Source organism: Ischnura elegans, chromosome 11 (assembly GCF_921293095.1).
Source record: "Ischnura elegans chromosome 11, ioIscEleg1.1, whole genome shotgun sequence".
Taxonomy (NCBI): Eukaryota; Metazoa; Arthropoda; class Insecta; order Odonata; family Coenagrionidae; genus Ischnura; species Ischnura elegans.
This window is the reverse complement of record NC_060256.1, coordinates 8,800,394-8,822,898: the sequence shown is the minus strand read 5'-3', so window position 1 is coordinate 8,822,898 and position 22,505 is coordinate 8,800,394. Positions and strand designations below refer to the sequence as shown.

General features: G+C 38.7%; 1 protein-coding gene across 1 annotated transcript in view; it reads right to left on the bottom strand.

The window, feature by feature from the left end:
- Positions 1 to 22,505, bottom strand: part of LOC124168519 (papilin) — a 452,639-nt gene that overhangs the window by 43,900 nt on the left and 386,234 nt on the right. Inside the window, 11 exon segments of the mRNA XM_046546846.1 lie at positions 836 to 1,012; positions 1,145 to 1,323; positions 8,027 to 8,246; positions 11,850 to 12,032; positions 13,867 to 14,887; positions 15,540 to 15,649; positions 16,362 to 16,503; positions 17,177 to 17,365; positions 18,997 to 19,170; positions 20,052 to 20,249; positions 21,600 to 21,752. Coding sequence (XP_046402802.1) covers positions 836 to 1,012; positions 1,145 to 1,323; positions 8,027 to 8,246; positions 11,850 to 12,032; positions 13,867 to 14,887; positions 15,540 to 15,649; positions 16,362 to 16,503; positions 17,177 to 17,365; positions 18,997 to 19,170; positions 20,052 to 20,249; positions 21,600 to 21,752 — 2,746 coding nt within the window.

Sequence of the window (22,505 nt, the reverse complement as noted above, 5' to 3'; positions counted from 1 at the left end):
GAAGAGCTAATCTCTTCATATAATGCTCCATGGGTTCAAAAAAATCCATTTGGGATTCCGGCCTCCAACCCTTGGAACAGCAAGTGAGCTCTTTTGCAGTGCTCTGTGAGGAAAGACTCTCTCTGCTCTGTCCTTCAATTCACTGCCTAGAGGAATATTTTCCAATGGCCACTAATGTTGGCAAAATGGATTCATATTGCATTAAGGAACTGAGTGACAAAGTTCTACATACAGTGCAAATTTTGGATGGAGGGGAAACATGGACACCATGAAAAGAATGCAGAAAATTGAGGGATTTGAGATGTGAGCATGGAGAAGGTTTAATCAAGGAATAATCACAGACTGTCCAACAGTAAACCTTAATGGAGTCACCTGCGAGTGCAAATTTCATTTGCCTTTGCCTGGGATTTGAACCCTAATTTCCTGAACAGATGCTCTACCACTTGAACTGCTTTGTGCCGTACATGAGTGATTTCTCATACTGTATGTTTTGCTGCATTGTTTATCATACTCTGTGTTATACTATCAATACTGTATCCAGAGGCTGAAGGAAGCAATATGTGAGACTAGTTAATTTTGTGTGAATTGTGCTCACCCAAACATTAGGAGGAATGCAGTTAATTGAAACACGTAACTTTGGTGTTTGGTTTCAAATCCAAAATATTTTTCCTCTGTGGGATTTTTGCTCTTGATGGAGGTGAGCGATGGAATTGGGTTGGTGGAGCAGAAAGACAATTGAAGACGTCAATGAGGGGTCAAATATTGGAGAAAAAAGAGAACCCAATACATATGTTAGAACCCCACTGTGTAAGTTGAGGCTGCAAGTTATAATTACCAGAGGTCTCTCCGTCTGGACAGCAGCCAAAGTATGAGGCAGTGCAATTTTCTTCATCGATGACTCCACAGCCTTCAAAGTATGGGCCAGAAGCCAAGGACTGTCCATCAGGGCAGCAACCATGAGGTGATATGTGGCAGTCATCGGCCTCAGTGGTGATAGGTAATTCACCAGATCCTAATGATGGGAATAAAACAAAGAAATCCATTGTAATGGGTGGTAAAAAACGTAATGAAAGCACGCAAATATTAATTAAAGATGATGGATAACATAATTAGATGAACCCCAAGCAAAGTGAGTCCAACCCACCTTCATCCACGTCTTCACAGCCAGCCCCATCAGGACCAGTTGCAGCCATAACCCCATCTGAGCAGCACCCGTACTTGGTGTCTTCACACTTATCACATTCTCCAGATCCCTCACAAAAGAAGCATCCAGCATTATTTGGTCCTGTGGCAGCAGTAAGTCCATCTGGACAACACCCATGACTTGAAAATAAAAAAAACATGTGAGCCTTCATGTGATCTTTCAAGCAGCAGTACCTAACTAAAAAATTAACCATGATACAGTAAACTCTCGATTATACGAAGCAGGATTTTACGAAGTTTTCGATTATACGAAGTGATAGTGCGGTCCCGGCGAAAAGCCTATGGTAAATACATGGTGCTATTCGATTATACGAAGTTTCGATTATACGAAATGTTTCGAATTTACGAACCTTGGATCGGTCCCCAGGAGCAAAAGGCATTCGTTTATACGAACTATGGCGAAATATTTGTCAAAAAAACTAGTTACGCCGGCGTAACTAGCTTAAAAAAATCAGCGCTTCCAACTGTGGTTCAGTGAAATCGTAAATGATAGTGCAACTTTGGAGAGAAAGGGTTCGCCTAAAACCTCACGGTGGGAATTTAGAGGAAGTAGGACTTAATTAAAATATCGCGACTGATATAATTGTCGATGCGATATTTACGTGCCTATTCGTAAACATCGCATCGACAATACTTCGTAGTTTAACATGTCAGGAAGGTCGAGCGGGGTATTTCGTACACTCCTAATTAACCCTTTGCACTGCTGTGAACGTACCTGGTACGTTCGCAAGGCAGGCTGCTGTGAACGTACTTCGAAGACTACTTGACTACTTTTCGCCGAAGCACTACGAAGGGTCCCTAATCCGGGACCCTTTCCTCGACGAGCTCACTCTCGCTGGTCCCTCTCTTCGACCCTCCGAGAATGGGGCCTTTTCTCCCCAAAAGTGACCGCTCTGACTGCATTTTGAAAATCTATCAATCAATGCCATCATCAAAAATAATTGTTTGCATCGCACTCCTGCCTATCAGGCATTCAAGTACGTCTCTGAACCGTGTTTCTGCGATGAGGAATAACGACTTTGTTAACTTTGCTAAAATGGCCAAGTTAGTAAAATTGTCATTTTTCATCGCAGAAACACGGTTCAAAGACGTACTTTATTTCCTCCACTACAATCGCAAATTGCTGGAAATCGGCCGGATTCCCTTTGATAGCGCATCATGAGGATGTTCTCGAGGTTGGTAATTGATACAACTAGCCTACTAGTAATTCTACTGCTACAGTATCACGGCTATGGTTGATTCGTTACGTTATACATTCAGGAAGCAGCAGCGGATAAAATCGCGGAGGAGATTAGAGGCTTAAAAGATGATTTTGAAAAATTCTTGGAAAAAGCAGGAAGAGCACAGCGCGCAACATCAAACGATTATTGACCTTGACGATGATCTCCGGGCTTGCGACAATGGGACGCCGGTACATGCGTCGGAAGAAGCAGCGGCCGGGACTAGTCATAATAGCAGTGACGACGAAGATGAAAGTGAAGTAATTTCACCAAATAAAAAAGAAGTACCCGCTGCCCTCAAAACATTAAGATATATTGATCTGGCTAACGAGTTAGGTCCCCAATTTCATTCCCATTTATGCAAGTGAGAAACCATGGTGGAAGCGGCGATGGAGAAGGGCAAAAAGGAAAAAAATAATTGATATTTTAGTAGTATCTTTTCGTGTATTTAATAGCCTTCCTGAATAAACAACTTAAATATCTTAAGTATTTGGCTCTATTAACCACCAACTTATTTTTCAGTCTACTCGTAATGAAGACGCTCTTCTAACCGTGAACTTTCTTCTCGCGCGTCTCCCCGTTTTCCCATGCCGAGAGATCTTTCTTTCCAAAGTCTTTGTTTACTTCCTCCGGCGACCTTCTGCTGATCTTGCTGACACCCATCTTACGCATCCCAAACCCCTCCTTCCCCAGCATTTCCCATTCACTCCCTCCCCCCTAAGGTGACAGAGGTCGAGTGCGTCGCAAAAAATACGGCCCCCAAACGTAGACTGAGGCAGAGCTGAAGGCCATTTCCCCACCCTTCTTTCTCCTGCCCCCTTCACCACTGTTCACCACTCCTTTGTGCTGACCACACTTCTTTCTCAGGCAATCCCCATCCCACTGTTATTCACCCCACCCACTGGGAACGTTCCCCGATAGTGGAGAAGGGCATGGTTCATCTTTACCTGCAACGGGGGTAAGTTATTAACTGGAGAGAGGCTGAAGAAGTACATTTCACTATCAGGGAAATGGTGCCGCGCTTATAATTCCCTCTCTTCTTCTTTGCTGACGTTACAATTGAAATTATTTTCTTTGCTCTTTCCTCACTATATTTATTTACGATTATTGCGCGACTATTTTTAGTGCTAAAGCTAAGAAAATCTTTTCTCTACGTCAATGATTATTTGCATAACTTTCAATACGGAGGAGAAAGGGACACGAAAACTAAATGAGGTGACGGTACAGGTTTTTGCGTGTCATTTTTGGGAATTCACGCAAGTGTACCAATACTTCACACACGTTGAGAAATAATGAAACATCTCTTGTAGAAAAACAATCAATGCGGATAATAACGTTTCCCTCTTTATTTCTCCGATAATGGAAGATGTTTCTCCTGTCGTTTTCCGGTTGGAACCTTGCTCCTGTCGGCATAAAAGAAGAGAGAGAAATACCATATGAACATAGCACTTCACACCCGGTATGAAGAATATGGTCCGGATGAAGAATAAAGTCTTTCGTAGCAACGTCTGCGAAGATGATGGAGCACAGTATCCGGACGGAGAGCTCAAACAGAATTTACTTCAAATATTCGCCAGAAGATAATCATATCCTACGAAATTTAGAATCGTAACTGAATCTCAATAAAAATAACCAATGGAAAAGATAGCACATTCAATTGAATATACAGAGTAACTCGAAATATTAACTTACGAAGGTTATTTAGGAAACGGGTGGAGGCCCTCTTTTTTCTTTTTTTTTCTCGTCACTGAGCGATAGAGGGCGACATAAATGGCGGTTAGGCCGGCTGCCGCTAACATTCCGTGGGTGCTGGAAACAAATATCTATCTTACGCGAACTTAATAGTTGTTATTCGCTCCTAACCACAAATTTATAACATTAAATTCTTATAATAAACTTAGCAATTCATTATTTGATTACGTTTTCAAAACTGGTCGGGAATTTCTTAAGCGATCGTTGATGTTGAAGTATGAACAAGAAATGGGAATTTTATGGTGGTATAATTATTTAACGATTTTTCACATCATAAATCGATAACAAAAAGCCTTTTCTATGAATTATACCTAGAATAACCACCGAAAACATTTAAATAAGACCACTAAAGACAAAAAACGGCGGAAGAAACAAAAGCGAACATTTTTTTCGTGACTTATGAAAAAGGTTTGAATTTACGAAACTCGATTTTACGAAGTGCCGATTTTCCGGTCCCACTGACTTCGTAAAATCAAGAGTTTACTGTATCAATATAACAGCCTATTAGCAAAATAAATACCAAAGGTAACCACTAAACTGGATCTTTAGAACATAACCATGAAAATTTGACATCTCAGTAATGCCTTTAGCTCTTGCCGCCTGGAAACAGAATACAAGCATGCACATAAGCAATACATACTATGGTGACAAAGAGGATACAAAATCTCCTATGTTATTTTCAACATATTTTAGTAATGAGGAGGGCTAACACAAAGGTTTACTCAATGTATTCATGACTTGCACATTCTTTTGATGAATGTATAAACTGGTCAACTTTTCATCTGGAGTGGGATTTTCCTCACAAGTCCTTCAATCACACAATAAGTGCAAATCTACCCATCTTAAGTGTCAACTTGGTATCTGGATACCAAAATTTCGTGTGCTGTCTAGGTTGCACCATTAATGCAAAGAAATGCATGTTGCAGCAAGAAACAAAAGCATTAAATAATACTGATACATTTGTAGGTACCTTTGAAATGGAAACGACAAGAAAAAATAACTAAAGCAGAAACTATAACCCTGGATAACTCAGTAGAGATTTTCCATCTCCGAAAAAGAAAAAGAACATTGGAATTCCAAAAAAAAAACTTTTAATTTGCACGACCATAGCTTTGCTGCTGCAATGTACCATCATTGCTGAGTTCTCCCTCTCTCCACCACAGTCTAAGGGCAATTACCGTATTTGACGGCATATAAGACGCACTTTTTTTCCTAAATTTGGTCTCAAAAAAGTTACCTGCGTCTTATACGTGATGGACACAGGTTAACTTTCAATACTGAATGCTATTTTTAGCCTGGATAAAGGTCTAGACACACACAACTTTTTCTACATCTACCATAATTATTTTATCAGGTTTAACTAAATTTTTGCCAACAATAATATAGCTCAAAAGAGAGAACTGGGGTGGTTTCCTTCCGACACCGCAACATTCCCTTCAAAAAGTAAACGAAACTAGCAGCGCTCGCTCCGCCCTCGGTGCGGAGAAGCGGGGAAGAGCACATAGTACAACATTGTACTACTCGTTCAACGTATGACGCCCGACACACGTGTCAGTATCGGTGCTTAAAACTGTTTGTTTAAAAAAAATGCCCTGGAAAATATGACTACAGGAAACAAGAGATTAAGCTATACAATTCAGTATAAAATAGGAGTGTTAAAATACGCCAAAGTGCATGGAAACAGAGCAGCAGCAAGGCATTTTGGTCCACCACCTACCGAAAAAATGATATGTACGTACTTGGCGACTGCAGGAAGATCAACTGAAGACTGCTAAAAAATAAAAACATAGCCTTCGATGCCCAACTCCATCTTGGCCTGAACTTGAAAATGCCGTAAAAATGTGGGTGATAGATAAGAAGAATTCTGGGAGAAGAATAAGTGTTTCAACCAAAATGATAATCAATGAGGCCAAAGGATTTGCAGAAAAACATGGGAATCAGAACTTTTCAGGGTCTGAGGGCTGGTGCTACAGGTTCATGAAAAGGCAAGGCTTATCAAAGCGCACAAAAACAACTATTGCACAGAAAATGCCAGCAGATTATGAAGAAAAAATACTAGCATTTCATAGGTTTGTAATAAATGCACGCAAGAAAACTTCTTTTGAGCTCGGTCAAATAGGAAATATGGATGAAATTCCACTCACATTTGATGTACCATCCAACAAGACTGTGAGTATTAAAGGGTCTAAATCAATAACCATAAAAACCACAGGTCATGAAAAAACCCGATAGTCTTGTATACGGTAGTTCTAACATGTTGTGCTGATGGCACAAAACTACCGCCGTTTTTCATATTCAAAAGAAAAACTCATCCATAAGAAAAACTTCCAACAGGTGTAATTGTTCATGTTCATCTGAAAGGCTGGATGGACGCAGCTGGAATGAAACTGTGGTTACAGAAGGTATGGGCGAGGCGACCTGGTGGACTCTTAAGAAAACCCTCTCTTTTGGTTTTGGATCAGTTTAGCTCCCATAGAACTGAAACCATAAAGAATAATGCGATAGAATTAAAAACCCAGGTAGCTGTCATTCCTGGTGGACTGACTAGCCAATTGCAGCCTTTAGATGTATCGGTGAATAAGCCATTTAAGGAAAAAGTGCGAGAACGATGGAACAAGTGGATAGGAGAGGCACATCACGCCCTCACACCCTCAGGTAGAATGAAGCGGCCCTCTATTTCACAAGTGTGCGAGTGGGTAAAAAGATCTTGGGAGGACGTAAAGGCTGAAATAATTGTTAAGTCCTTTAAGAAGTGTGGAATCAGTAATGCTCTTGACGGAACAGAAGACGACGCATTATTCGAAGAAGGTGATACATACTAGCGATGACGGAAACAGAAGTGATGACGATATTCTCGTTTTCGATGATGATGATAGTGAAAAGGATTTTTATGGTTTTGAAAGTGGTTAAAGTCTAATTTCATGATAGGCAATGTTTTCCTTGAATCTGTGTTTTTTATTGTTTCTGTTTTATTTTTTATTATGTTTGATTGCTTGCCGTTCACTCATTTATTCATTATTGAAACTTACATATCATGTTCAAAATAGCTTGCCATTTGTTAATTTTCCTTAATAAAAATACGTTTGGTAATTGCATTCAATGATTGTTTATTTGGCTTTTACAAAACGTAGGAACTAAAAGAAACCACATTTTAAGTTATTGTGGTACTGCGCTGTCGCGCAGACTATTGAAACTTTTTTTCCTTGTGTGTGGCCTTCTAAATAAGGGTGCGTCTTATATGCTGTCAAATATGGTAATACTTACCAATGTTAGCAGTAAAGCAAGGAAGCAATCGAGATAAATATGTATATGTTTTCACAATATACATACAATATATACAATACTAATAGCGATAGGAGATATAATAGCACATTCATTCCACTTGAAAGAAGAGCAGGTATTGAAATCGGGAAGTGAAAGTTTATCGACAATGCACTCACGACAAGGAGAGCATTCAATGGGCTTTCACCACAGCAAATACAGTTGAGGACCTCAAATACGGAATCCTGAAACCCAGAAACCCAGAAATCCAGAATGGCTCACCACTTACTTTGCTACATAAGCATCTTCGTAGAGGTGTTATAGATGACCACACGTACACCCTTCGCTATGTAAAAATACGAGTGATGAAACAGCTTCACTCTCCTTGATTATATGACTGATGAGAAATGGAGGATTCACCTATCCTACTTTAAATCAAAGAGGAGGTATTGAAAATGGGAAATATCTTTGGGAAGGCCCTGAAGACCAGAAATTCAGAAAAAACAGTAATCCAGAAACCCTTTGGTCCCAAGCTTTCCGGATTTGAGGTCCTCAACTGTAGTATGATTTAAATTCCCATCAAAACTTACTCAGCTTGCTGACAATCAAAAGGTATGGTTTGATCTTCTTTACAGCCCTCAAAGTCATTCCCTTCTGCACTAGAGATTCCATCTGGACAGCATCCAAAGAGAGTTTCATTGCAGCTAGTGGGTGGACAACCAAGTTCGTTCGGACCCTCAGCCGGAGAAACACCATCAGACAAACAACACCCAAATTCAGTTTCATCACAGGTCTTAGGCTGAGGACAACCTGTAGAAAAAATTCCATAGAACCACATGTAAAAACAAAATATGCATACACATATGATTCTCGGATCCCTACTGTTAAAATATATTTTTAAGAAGTAGGATGCAATTTAAAGCTATAAGTATTTTTAGGCCCTGTGATCCTTTTCTAACAGTGCATACTAATTTATCCCAAAATATAAACTATGTAAAGCATAATGGGAGAACTGACCCATACTGAAAATACAGAAACTCAGTGGGTTCTCCAAAAATTATAATGAAAATCATATTTTTCATTGCCATCCAATGATTCCATGACTGTCAAAACCGGGAGAGCAACTATCCTCCTTTTTTACATCCCTCAAAATTACTCTCCTCTGAAACAGAGATACCATTTACACACACAGCATTTGCAGTCTACATTCCACCTAATTAGAACTTTTAAGCACTCTGAAACTCCAATTTTTTTTTCAAAAAACGATGCAGACTAGACACAATTAATAGTCAGACAATGTGAAGTGGCATGTAGTATTTTTAGAAGACACATGAAAACTCATTTTATGAATAGGGTAGTTTCCTTCAGCAAAGAAAACAAAAGGCATTTATTGCGATTCATTATCCATCATTAGTGTATTCATAATATACAAATTATTTGGTTTTAGAAATCCCAGTCTAGACGAATGTTGATGGTCAATTTTAACTGCATTTGAAAAAGGCCAGATTGGCGCCCATGCGATTCCACTCCACGTGACGTCACAGGGACCTAGTTTCTATACGAGTAGATAGGAGTTTTACATCATCTGAGATTACCAATGCATGCATGAGGCACAGAGCTCAGGGAAACATGTCTTAATTATCACCTATTAAAACTGCCTATGGTCGGAAAGTTTCCTTCGTTTGATAAGGTATTAATAATCCTTATTTAAGCCAAGCACTACCTGCTAGCAGCCTGCATCTCAGCAGTGCACACATCCTCGCCCCAAGGTCACGTCAAATTTGCGGCAGCAGGAACCAGAATGATGTCACACGGCATTTTCCCAGCATTCATGCTTGGCCGTCGTGTTTTCGCACGCTTGAAAATTTTCACTTTTCATTTAATCGCTAAAAATTAGAGATGGGTCGAATAGCAGATTTCTCGAATTCGAATATCGAATTCGAATATTAAATCATTGCTCGAATATTCGAATACCTCGAATACTAAATGATGAATGCTGGAATGTTTGACTCGGTTGCCTATGCAGCAGGCAACACAAGATTTTGGGGAGTAATTTTGATTTCCTTTAAATGATTCGAACAGGAATTTAGCTGATTAATGAATATTTTAATTTTATGGAAACAATTGGGCATATCATTAATTCAACTAACATCGCTTTACCCCCACTTCTGCTGCCAAGTGCTAGCTGACAATCTGAGGCATTTTGCAAAATACAAGCTCTATTCCACCGGATTTTCTTCAATTATTTTCAGTCCATCTTTGGGAGTTCTCACGAGATAAGAAGATGAATTGGAATTGCTATCAGGGAGAAACCAAATATTCTGAGAAAATATCCCTTTGTCTGGGACTGTAACAATAAAGATTTATAGCACCACTCATTAATTGTAACTTGATATATGCTTTCGGAAAAAAATACCGCATCAACTTCCGAGAAGCTCTGCTGCTCATATCGAGTTTCGCCAGAATGCTAAGTCTCCGTCGTATTTTGACATTTATTTCTTTGCGTAAAATGCTTAAATAAACTCAAAAATACGTCGTGTTCGGTCTTATTCTTTTTGAAATTACGCGCACATTACTAATATTTCAATTCAATAAAGGTGTAACATCAATTGACGAAAGTCATTCTTAGACACCTTTTGTGCTAATAGATGACTCATGCAGCGGTTGACCTCCACAGAAATGGGGAACTTGGAAGCTGGTAGGAAAAAAAAGGTCAGTGGGGGAGAAAAGGGAGGGCCCGAAACGCGTTTCTATTGTTCTCGGGTAACTTGGTATTTTTTCGAAGCTAAGGTCTTCGTAATATGATCCCGGCGCGAGCTGTGACATTTTTTTTATTTCGAAGAAGAGGAAAGCCTCAGAGGGGGGGGGGCTAGTGCTGAATGGAGAGGGATACCGGATCTTGGGAAATGCGCTAATGTAAGTATCCCACGGTACTCACACAGCAGTCGACCTCCAGAAATGGGGAACTTCGAAGCAGGTAGCCAGAAAAAGGTCAGTGGGTGAGAAAAGGGGGGAGGGCGTGAAACACGTTTTTATTGTTCTCGTAACTCGATATTTTTTTCGAAGCAGGGGTCTTCGTAATGCGATCCCTGCGCGAGCTGGGACCTTTTGTTTGATTTCGGAGAAGAGGAAAGCGTCAGAGTGGGTGAGGCGAGTGCTGAATGGAGGGGGATAGCGGATCGTGGGAAATGCCCTAAGGTTGCTATCCCACGGCACTGAGGTTCTCCTGGTGGGGGGAATCGGGGATTTTCGGATTTTTTCACCCGACCATTTTCGGTTCCCCTCGTCGAACTCTTTTCACCGCTAAAATCCACGAATTTGATGTAATTCGTCAACTTGCGTTAAACGGCGCTGCGAGCACTAAATGACTACAGTTCTCTACATTTTTCCGAGTCAACTACCAACGACGTGCGTGCGACAGTGTATGACGCGTAATTCAAAGTATTCGAGGTATTCGAGGCGGTACTTTTCGCATAACTATTCGAAACCTCGAATATCGAATACTTTCTAATATTCGAGGTATTCGAGTATTCGCGGATACTATTCGCACATCTCTACTAAAAATAGATATCGTCATTTAAAAATCTAAAAATGTTATATATGTACTCCAGGAGTAATAATCTTTAGATTTAAGCAATAAAAAATATTAGGAAACCACCCTATTGGGATGTCCAGAGTAACAATTTCTGCAGGGACTATACTTCCTCAGTGTTGATTAATATCTGTCAGCACAGTTTCTTTTTACCTGAAGACACCTGTGGAAATGCAAATGAAGCAGTCACTTGAAATGTGAATTGACATGGGGGAAATGCTAATTGGCTTCACAGAAACCTTCTCACTCTGCTTCACAGAAACCTTCATCCAGGCAGTCTTCATCTGCATGCTTATGGACAAATTTAGGTCTACATGTTAAATTATTTTAGAGGAAAAGCAAAAAATATGTAATTGGATACTCAATGATAATTGTGGGTATCAGAAGCGCAGCAAGGGGAGGTTTTGGGGGATAAAACCCCCCCTGAGCTCAGAGAAATTTTTAAGTTTAATCCATTTTACTTAATTGGATTGATATTACTAATGGAATAGAGTAAGGTTAGTAATAAAATATCCCTCAGAAAGCCATAAAACTCACCATTTTCAACCATTTACTTTTAAAAATTCTGCAATTGATTAATATATATTACACCCGCACCCACCGCTTATCCTGGTGGGTATTCCATACCCCCACACACCCAGGTATTAGTTGCACCTAAACCCCCCCTGCCTTAATTCTTAGCTGCGCCCCTGGTGGGCATTGCCACCTAATACAGAACCAGAGGCTATTCTTTTTCTTAAAACAAAGGAATATCAACTAATAAGCCTAACCAAGAGCTGATACATATGTATTCTACCTGAGAAATACATATTTATTCTCACCTTTTCCAAACGGCCCTTTGGCAGCAGTAATTCCATCATTGCAGCAACCAAATTCACTCTCTTTGCATGATTTGACGGCATCAACTCCTCTTGATGGCTTCTTCTTCCTCTTACACTTCCTCGGTTTCTTTCCATTGGTTACCACTGCAGTAAAATCTGTCGCCTCAGAGAATGACGTGCTACCTGGTGTGGTTACATGACACAATACAGAGAAGAAGAATAATAATTATTTAGCTATTGGAAAAAAAATAGTGTTTAAAGCCTCATGATAAAATTTAGGCCATATATAATAAGCAGGGGTGTCAGAGAATTGAACAGGGCCTCAGGACAAAGCAAGCACTGGGGTGCAGACACCAAGCATGTACTTAGTGTCTGCACCCCAGTAGATACATATGTACACCCAGACCTCTGAAACATGGGTAAACGCCCTCTCCAGACCTGAGTTTTGCCAATTACGCAAATGTGACCCTTCCCTATGAGATGGCCTGTACTCTATGTATTTAAATATGTTAAGGCTGAAGAGAAATAATGAAAAAACTTACGTATGTATGTATGTATATATTGATTTCAGGGGCGGTCGAGGGTGATTGCGTTTCTTGGCTGGGTTTTTGATGAATCTTAAAAACTAGATAAAGGTTCATAAAAAATAGCAATTTCATAAAAAATGCTATGAAAACTGAGAATTTCACAGCATATAAAATGTAATAAGGTAGTGTGGTTCTGGTTTTTATATATTTAATATAATTTGCTCATTGAAACTGCACTGAAATATTTAAAAAAATCTCTAAGATAAACTTTTTGAATAACCCTTTCAAAAAAGCATCAGGAATTTTTTTATCTTCTGACACTTTTATTTTTTATATATTTCTATATATATGTCATATTTTTACAATGAGTATGTTATAAATAAGGCAGCTAATGAAAACGTAGAATTTTATATGTAACAGCAAAAAATAGTTTTGGTTAAAGTAATGTGAAATTTTTAATATTACTTTTCACACACGATTCACAATAGATGCAAACGTTGTGGAAGGCCCCTAAACTCAGGGGCCCTCAATGATTGTTGATCAGTCAACCTGACCAGGCCACCCCAGATTGATTGTTTGATAAGCAATACATACATGCATATGTGTTATCCAAGGTAATCTAGTGCATGCGCATCCTAAGCACTTCAGAAACCTTCAAAGATGCTACAATAGAGCTGTGACAACTCACTTTATTTGTAGGTAAAATATTAAATTGTAAGCCAGAAGGATAAACTTAACCATTTCATGCAAGGTTGGGTATATGTATTATTCATTATCTTATTCAAGTATCTGACTATATTTTGAAGCATGTTACATGACGTTATTAATCACTTGCTTCACTATAATAATAAAAAAAAGACAATACCTAATTATGATTTGCCTGCAAATTGGAAAGTTTGCACTCCAAAAGATGCTAATTTTTGAAATGGCAAGAATTATCTTTGAATCATAACATTATACCTCCTCTCTTCAACTGTGAACCAATTTTTAAAAGACAATATTGAGAAAATATCCCTCCCCTGATATTCAGTCCCCTTAGCAAATGTTAAGAATGTATATTTTCTCCACCATTGTATGAAAAATGCGTATGTACTTCCTTTTAATTTAAATTGGGTTTGAAAAAGGGAACAGCCTGGATATGAAGTCATTCCTATTCAAAACTTGAATGGGATCCTTCACTTTTAATTTGAATTTTTGAAATAATACTTAACGAGGTTTAATTTGCTATAAAATTTCTTCATTCGCAAAATGGTACATAATTGCTTTTATTATGGTTTAAATCTTTCCTGAAAAAGAATTATTCTCATGAATTCTTCTAAGAATTTCTTTTGGGTTTAATACTTATACAGCATCAACATTGCACTCATGCAGAAGACTGAGAATTGTCTTCCACAGAAACATTGGTGCTGAATTATTATTAAACGGAAATCCTGAAAAGACTTCACCTAGACTATTGGCTTTACACATGTACTTGTATTATCCTGACTTACCAGTCAAGTCTGTGAAGTCTGGTGTACTCTTGGTCAGAAGGTCATCCAATGAAGACAAATCACTGACCCCTGTAGTAAGATCTGAGGTGGATTTGAAATCCGCTGTTGACTTGGTAAGCTCCTCGTCCGTCGGTGAGGAATCTGCTGTGCTGAGCGTGTGTCTGTCGTCTGGAGATGCCGGCTCATCACTCTGTGCCCATGATAAACTGCTGAGGAAAGGACTGCTCGAATAATCATCATCATAGCCGGAACCATCTTCGGATGCCTCTTGCGGTGGAATGTAAACAAGTTCACTCGGTAGCGGAGACTCCGCAGAGCCCTCTTCTTCACTCATTGATTCAGCGGATGTGGTCGTCTTCATTGTTGTAGACTGCTCAGTTGTGGTCTCTTCGGATGAAGTGCTTGTAGACTCACTTGAATCCGTAGTTTCAGTGGAAAGAGATTCTGTGGTTGCATCGGTGACAGTGGTTTCTGTTTCTGTGGTTCCAGTCGTTTCTGTTGGAGTCGTTTCTGTTTGGGTAGTGTCTGTGGTCTCGGTTCCCGTTACTTCTGTTGTCGTGTCTGTTGATTCAGTCGGTGTGGTTTCTGTTGCCTCGGTTGGTGTGGTTTCCGTGGCTGGGGTAACCGTAGTGTCTGTGGAGTCGGTCGTGCCAGATGTGGTGGCCTCGGTGGTGCCAGGGGTTTCGCTCATTGTTGTTTCCGTTGCACTGCTCTCCACTGTCGATGTGACGGTGGATTCAGGGGTTGTGGTCACATCTGAAGTAGCCTCACTCTCAGTTGTGGTGGTCATTGTGGTTGGCACTGACGTTGTTTCAGTCATCGATGTTTCAGTCGTGGTCGTCTCGGTGGGACCAGTTGTTGTTGTGACCGTGGTTCCTTCTGTTGTCGTTCCTTGAGTGGTTGTACTGCCTTCTGTCACTGTTCCATCTGATCCTGTCGTGCCAGTGGTGAGAATTTCTGTAGCTTCAGTGATAGTTGAGATTGTTGCCTCCGCTGTGGGATGAGGTGTAGCAACAGGTGACTGAAATATTAATGAATATGCATTAAAAAAAATTATTATCGCTTTCCGAGTAGTAATTTCAAGTTGCATTGTTGAAAACATAGTAACTGTAGTAGAATTAGGTACTACGTACAATTTACTTGAAGGAACATATTAAAATTTCAAAAATGCAAATATTCCCCAAAACACAAATTTTAGGACCCCTGACATCTGCTGAGTATACAACCCAATGCTAACCTTCATGTGATTTGGAGTGATTTTTTATAAATGTTGTGTACTTCTTAGTAGGCCTCAGAGACATGGAGAGTGTTGTTTGCACTTATATTCAGTTAACTTAGGGTTACAGAGCATAATTTTCAGTTTTAAATTTTTTAATCATAACTTGTCCATGCACTTTAATATGGTGAGCAATCAATCCAAACAATTATGACCTTTTGCACAGTTAATTCACGTAGGTATAGGTTGTTGAAAATGTTCACTTTTCATTTAATCACAAAAAATAGATATCATCATTTAAAATTCTAAAAGTGTGAAATGTGTACTCCAGGAGTAATAATCTTTCGATTAAGGCAATAAAGAAATAATAGGAAACCACCCAATTGTCTATATGGCATTGTTTCTCAAACTTGGATCAAGCTGAAAATCTGGAGTTAAGTGATCGCGGCATGCTCACCGTTCCGGTTGGTATGACAATGGTCTCATCGGTCTCATCCTCCTCCTCGCACTCCTCCTCCCCCTCCTCCTCCTCAATCACAGCCGTCGGCTCCACGGGCACTATCTCATCTGAAATGATTGCAGAGGTCATTGCTCATTCCTTCCAACATCATCTTTCATATCCCTGCCTTCGCAACCAATTTAACACTAACGCTAGGGTGAGCAGATAAAAATATTCAAAAGCAGGAAATTTGAAGGAAAAGAGCAGGATTTTTGAACAAGAAGCCTGAAAATATACTAGATTTCCATACACTTGATATCAACTGTGCACACATTTATGTATATAAAAATACACAACATAATTTGAATTCTTATGAAAGTTATTCTTCATTATTCATTGGTCCTTCCATTAAAAGAGAATATCCTTTGTAACCTTGAGAGATTAGGTCAAATGCAGATTTGTGCTACGAAGAAAATAATAAATTTGCAATATGTACCACCGGTTAAATTAGTGCTGTGTGTACAGTGAGAGATAAGTAGTAGATAGAGAATTGAAAAGTGATCTAAATGATAGCACAGTTAGTCTCTTTGTGTTTGAAAAATAACAAAATTTACTTTTTACCAGGCACTTATAGATATATTTTATGTTAAGACAGAAACAAAATAATACTGATGCCTGTGGATGTTATTTCAGCGTATGGTACCAAATACTCATGCTAATGAAAGGCAGAAGGACAAACAATTTGGCTGGCATCAATTAAATTTCTGGCCATTAACCTGATGGATGAGATTCATTCTGATATGCAGTAAAATCATCAAAATTATATTAAAATGAACTAACCTTTTCCACAAGGCTGATTATTACAGGGTTCTGAGGAAAATATAAATTTATTTTCATCACATTGCTTAACGTCAACTACTTGGTTCTCAGATAAGCACAGTACTGCTCTGGTCATGGAGCCACCACCGCACTCCTTTGAGCACTGAAAACCAACCAAATAATCACATTAATAATACAAACATGTATGGCATATAGGAGAATGAAGCCATGTGCAATAGGAAAACTGTTGAAGTTAATGCATGTGAAATTTTAATGAGCAGAAAACAAACTTTTTCTTTTTCCACAAGAGTGAAATATAGAGGAATAATTTTAGATGCAGTAGAACTCTGCTTTATTACGAGTTCAATATTAGATGGATGTGGCATATGACCTGAGCTGATTTTGCTAAACGATTTTAACATTACAAATTTAGTTTATTTTGCTTCCATTTCCACAATATGTCATCATCTCCTTCTTCCATTTTCACCATATTCATGAATTTCCATGCCTTATTTTTCAATGAATGACATTTTAAACAAATCAACATTTACTAATTCTGACGCTCTTTTAACTGATTCAACATTTGGAAATAAAGCAGATTCAAAAGAAAATTGAATTTTTTTTAGATCAATCCCGCAAAACAGATAATTATCGTAAAGCAAAGGTCCACTTTAGTAATTCTCAATCAAACAGAAATTGCCATGCTGAACATTTTGAAAACCACAAATATTTTGTTGAATTTCAAAAACAGATATAAAATTAAGAGATGGTGGCAATTTTTAATCCACAGTACACAGATGGTGATGAAAGTTGAGGCTCATAATGTGTGTACTTACTTTACTCCAGGGCCCTGCAAACCACTGCCCCTTACACTCTGGTCCTTCCTTGCCAATACATTCCTCTTCATCAGCATACTTCTTATCTGGATCACATTTTTCATCTTCAACTTTAGTAATTGTGAAGTCTTGTAGCACTCCACAAAATACAGTCCTGGTCTTGATTCCTTTCCCACAAGCAGCTGAGCACTTAAAAAAATATGAAATAAAGGCTATGTAGTGTTGGATGCATGCTTAGAATGAAATCAACATGCCTTAATAATGTACAATTTTTTAATCTGTGCTGTTTAAAATGCATATTCAGTGAATAATGATTTTTTTTCTTTTAATCACAGCATTAGTCAAGGAGGGCACTTGAAAGTCATGTGAAAGTATTGAAATTTGCCGCGCAGTGCAGTGAATAAAGTTTTTCTATGAAAATCTCATTCATTCATGATGGATAATGGTTCCACCACAAGTGAAGTTCACCTGGAACAACCAGTATTATTCAAGGAATTAATTGCAGACAGTGGCGCCAACTCCATGGGGCGTGAGGGGGCCTGAGCCCCCTCAAAAATTAGTTATGTGTGTGAGAAAAAAATGTGCCAGGCTTGTCGATTTTCCGAAGTGTCTAGATATTGAGATTCGAGTTATCAGGGTTCTAATGTTGATCATATGACTCTTCTAAAATTCTTAAAAAACTTAAAACTCACTACTTATAAAATTTCCCAGGACAAGATCCCCGGTTTGGGCCCCCCAATATTTTTCGTAAGTTGGCATCCCTGATTGCAGATCAGCCTGTATGGGGTCACGACAAGTGCACTAGCAACAATTCCCAAGAAGAAAAATCATTTGCCTGGGCCGAGATTTGAACCTGAACAAATCTTCCATATTCACACTATTTACCAGTTGTGCCACGTTTGAATCCTGAATCTGATTTCTGAGGTTGAGCTTTGATCCTCATTTCTGATGAGTTTTTGAACTTCAATTATGACAATTATTAAAACTGGGTACTCCATATTTTGAGGACCAAATTATGGGAAAAGTGGCAATTTTACGGTGCTCTAAGCAAATTTTCATTCTATGAGAACGCACTTCCCATCAGAAGACTTTTTGTGCACGTTCAAGGGACTAATTGGAGTGCACATATACATAGTTTTCCGCGATCTTTATTTTAAAAAAAATTGGATGCAAAATCATTGGAATTGCTGCATAAATGCCACGGATACACCGGGCTTATTATTTCCGTTAGAAATCCATTTGTAAAAGCGGAAGCGATCGTGCGCTAGCTGCATTCTCGGGAGTTCCGTGCTTCTGTTTTCCAAGCTTCGTAATGCGTGACCGCGCTCCGAGATCACAGAAACACGTCCCGCAGCAGTTGCAATCCGGTCAACTTGAGCAAGACGCAACTACGTGGCGTGGTGCCTGACAGTGTAGTTTCTGACGTCGATCAGCGATTTTGAAGCATTTGTGCAAACCACTTTTCTTTATCCGTGATACAAAGCACGGATGTGTGGTTTTCGTAACCAGGCCTTACATGGAGCATTAATAATATGAGTACAACCATGCTATCGCCCCTAAAAAGATCGCAAACAGGCAAAGAAAGCTCTTAGTGAGTCCAGGAAGCACTCTAAAATAACAGAATAACATCATAAAAAAATATATTGTTTGTTTTACGTAAATTATGAACATTATAAGACACTAGAGTGAAAGTTTGGGTTATCCGTGTGTTCCGATTATTTGTGCTTTCCCTCCCCATCATTAGCCCAGATAATCTGGAGTGTACTGTACGTAGTTTCAATGTTTGTATGCAAGATGCCATTGCTAAACTTTGTACTCACCTCACTCCATTGCAAAGCATACCAATTGTATTCACAGGGTGCAAGAGCTTTACACTCCCTTTCCAGAATGGGACGCCTATAAAGATGGCAGCGTTCTGGGGGATATATTTTTCCCTTGACAGTGGAGCAATGTGCTTCCCTTGTTTCCTTGGCAAGTCCACACTTGTTTTCACACTGCAGAATAAAATTAATATGGAATATATTATAGTACATGTTTACCAAATAACGAAGAATTATTAAGTATGCGAAGACCATTTCACACTAGCTATGAAATCAAAATTTTTTCTTTCTATGAGTATGTACCTTAATTTTATCAGCAAAAATTATTTGAAATTGATTACTTCACCAAAAGGACCCATGTAGAAATTTTCAAGTTAGATGACATCAATTGATATCAGTTTCTTGTCAGTGAAAGTATAAACAGTGATTTTTGTAGTTGGCCAAAGTCATCCTGTACTCAGAAAGAGTCAGATAAAGACAACTAAGTCAAGCTGATTTCAATGGAAGTACCTAGTATGTAGTAGCATATTTTAGATGCTAGGTTGAATTATGTAAATCTATTTGAAAAAATTTCTTCATGGAAATACATGCATACTTTCTTTTCACAATTAACCTCACTCAAAATAATGGACAATGGTTATTGTTAAAAATGAATTTAAAAGTCCTATTAATGTTCTATACCAATAAAATAACTGGCTTTCAAAGTCACAAGTAAAGTAATTTCTTGAATTTCATACACTCAAAAATGATTTCTTCTCAGTTCTTTCAACCCTGAACCAGAACATCCAATCTGAAAAGCTGCGACATATTTGAATTTAAATTATGAAGTGTTCAAACTAATTGGACAACAATGAATCTATTGCCTCATGTTACTTTTATTGAAGAAAATTAAAGCAATCATTATTTATTCCAAATCTTGCTAAAATTATCATCAAATTATGCTTGAACTGTGAAGTCATCTTTCTTCTATTTCCCACTGGCTGGGGGAAATACCATGTAATTATTGATCTCATGTAATACTTCATGTTTAAGTGCATAAATATGGTGACTCATACCCCTGACCACTCAGAAACAATCCAGTCAACGCCCTCACATGGCTTACGCATGCAGGGCTCTGTCTCCTCTGGCTTTTCACCCGGACAAGAGTCATCACTTAGCAATTCAATCAGGTCTTTTCCTGTGCTTTCATCAAAGATTTTCCGATAGCACAGCACTGCCCTCCTCTTCTTGCCTTCCCCGCATAGTCGATCACACTGTTTTGAAAGAAAAAAATAATTAATAGCTATGGAAATCTTAGACTAATACCCCGAAATTTTATCAATATGACTCATCAAAAGTTTTCAGTTATCAAGACTGCACAGAGATGCTAGCAAAAATTTCTGTGCACAAACTGTGTACTGTAACACAGTAGTACACAGTTTTCACCACATTTGCACACCGGTAAATTTGCAGGGGTAAAGGTAAGCTTGGGTGATATGGAATATGGATATTACATATAGTTTTCACGCCAGTTAGGAGTTTCCACAACAATGCATACATGAGGCCCTCATCAAGGTAGTAAGGCATATGCGAGGGACATTTTTCTTTTTAACCTCTGATAGCTCAGCAGAAACACCATACAAGCGACAGGTGGGCATTGTGCGGGTAGGGGAATTGTGCGTCCTCCGCACCACATGCTCAAGTCATTTCTGATCTTAAGTTTTTAGTTGAAGGTTAGCAGCAATCTCATTAACCACACTGCCTTAATCGATTCTCCTTTCACGTGTGCACTGCAGAGCGACAGCCAGAAAACTCGCCGAATGGCTTCGGCATTGACATGTCTTGACTTTTATGCTGATAGAAGAGAATTTTTCTTTAATGCAATGTTGCTAGAGTGTGAAACAATTACACCCATTCCCATACAAAACAAAAGAGGAGACATGCCGACTTCTAGAAGTGTTCTGATCCATGACAACGGCCGTCATCTCAGCGCTGATGCAGCCCAACTGCTCCTTGAGCAATTTTAATGGGATATTTTCGATCACCCACTGTGCAATGTCGGCATGGTGCTGTGTGACTTCCATCTTAACACTGAAGTGAAGAAGTGGCAAGGGGGAAGGATTTTCAAACAGGCTTTGAGCTTCAGAACTAAGGCAAAATTCGTTGGAGGTCACTGGCGGTAACATCTCCTGAATAGGGTATGGTAAAACTTGTCCACAGGCACGACCAATACCTCAATTGCTGAGGCGATTATGTCAAAGGATACCAAAAGTGTGCTCAACATTTAGCAATGAAATAATTTTAATCATTGACTTCGTCTTCTGTTCATGACCCATTTGAGGTTGAAAAAAAAATGTCCCTCGTATTACCTTTAATCAATGAGACTGAATGAAATGTTAAAAGTGGCAGTTCAAAGATAAATTCTTAACCACCCAATGCCTATTAAGAAAAGCTGATAGATAATACCAAAACTCATCAAAGTTTTGAATTGTACATATCATCGTCTCATCATGCGAAAAATCCAAAGAGTGTAAAAATAAAAGAACTGTTCCCTTTTCTGAATATGTTTGTAAGTTCTAATTTGATCTTAGTGCATTTTGCAAAATAGACAAATGAGTACCAACCGGTTTCCATCGGCCAATATACCAGACAGGGCACACAATCTCCTGATTGCATGGCTCTGATGTGGGTGGCTGCTCACCAGCCTCACCCTCCAGACAAGAGGAATCGCTCACGATTGCGGCCAGTCCCCCACTTATGATCTGCTCACAATGAACCTATTGAATTACAAAAATAAACAATTTCATAGCATCTCAAACCAATTTAATCATTATAAATGGTCAAACTACATATCTAGTTGACTCAGAATGCTAGTATTAAACTTTCAAAAGCATATGATCACAACTAGATAAGCTCATTGAAAGTAGAGTACATATGTACAATACAATACAATACAATAAAATTCCCGAAGAAATAAAAAATAGCACCTCACTTCCCATATTTAAAAAGAAACTAACTTCTCCTAGCTGAAAAATGCTACTACAGTGTTGATGAATATCTGGGGGATGCATTGTAAGGTAATTTCCAAGATGGCAACTAGAATTCCTAATTTTTTTCCATGCTTCTGTTAGTATTTATTAACCCTCTGGACTCTGTTTTTAATGATGTACATATCATATTTAAATGATTATCTTGGGAATTCCCAAGAATCTTATCCTGGTAATTTCAATATCCATGTAGGTATGTATGTAATTGTTTGTAAATTTTATATTTGAATTTAGCCGTGCAGATGTGTGTACTGCCAATGGTGAAATAAATTTATTTCCTCAATAGAAAAAAATTGTATGGATAGGGACATGATTTTGACCTTCCATCAGCAGCAGAGTGCAGTTACTTACTGAGTCACGACCATATGTTAAAAATAATGCAAAATTTCATTTCAAACATGGACAATAGGCTGTATAATCACTTATGCATCTGAGTCTGCAAGAGGAAGCAGCAATACTGAATTCTAATCTGTAGCATACTCA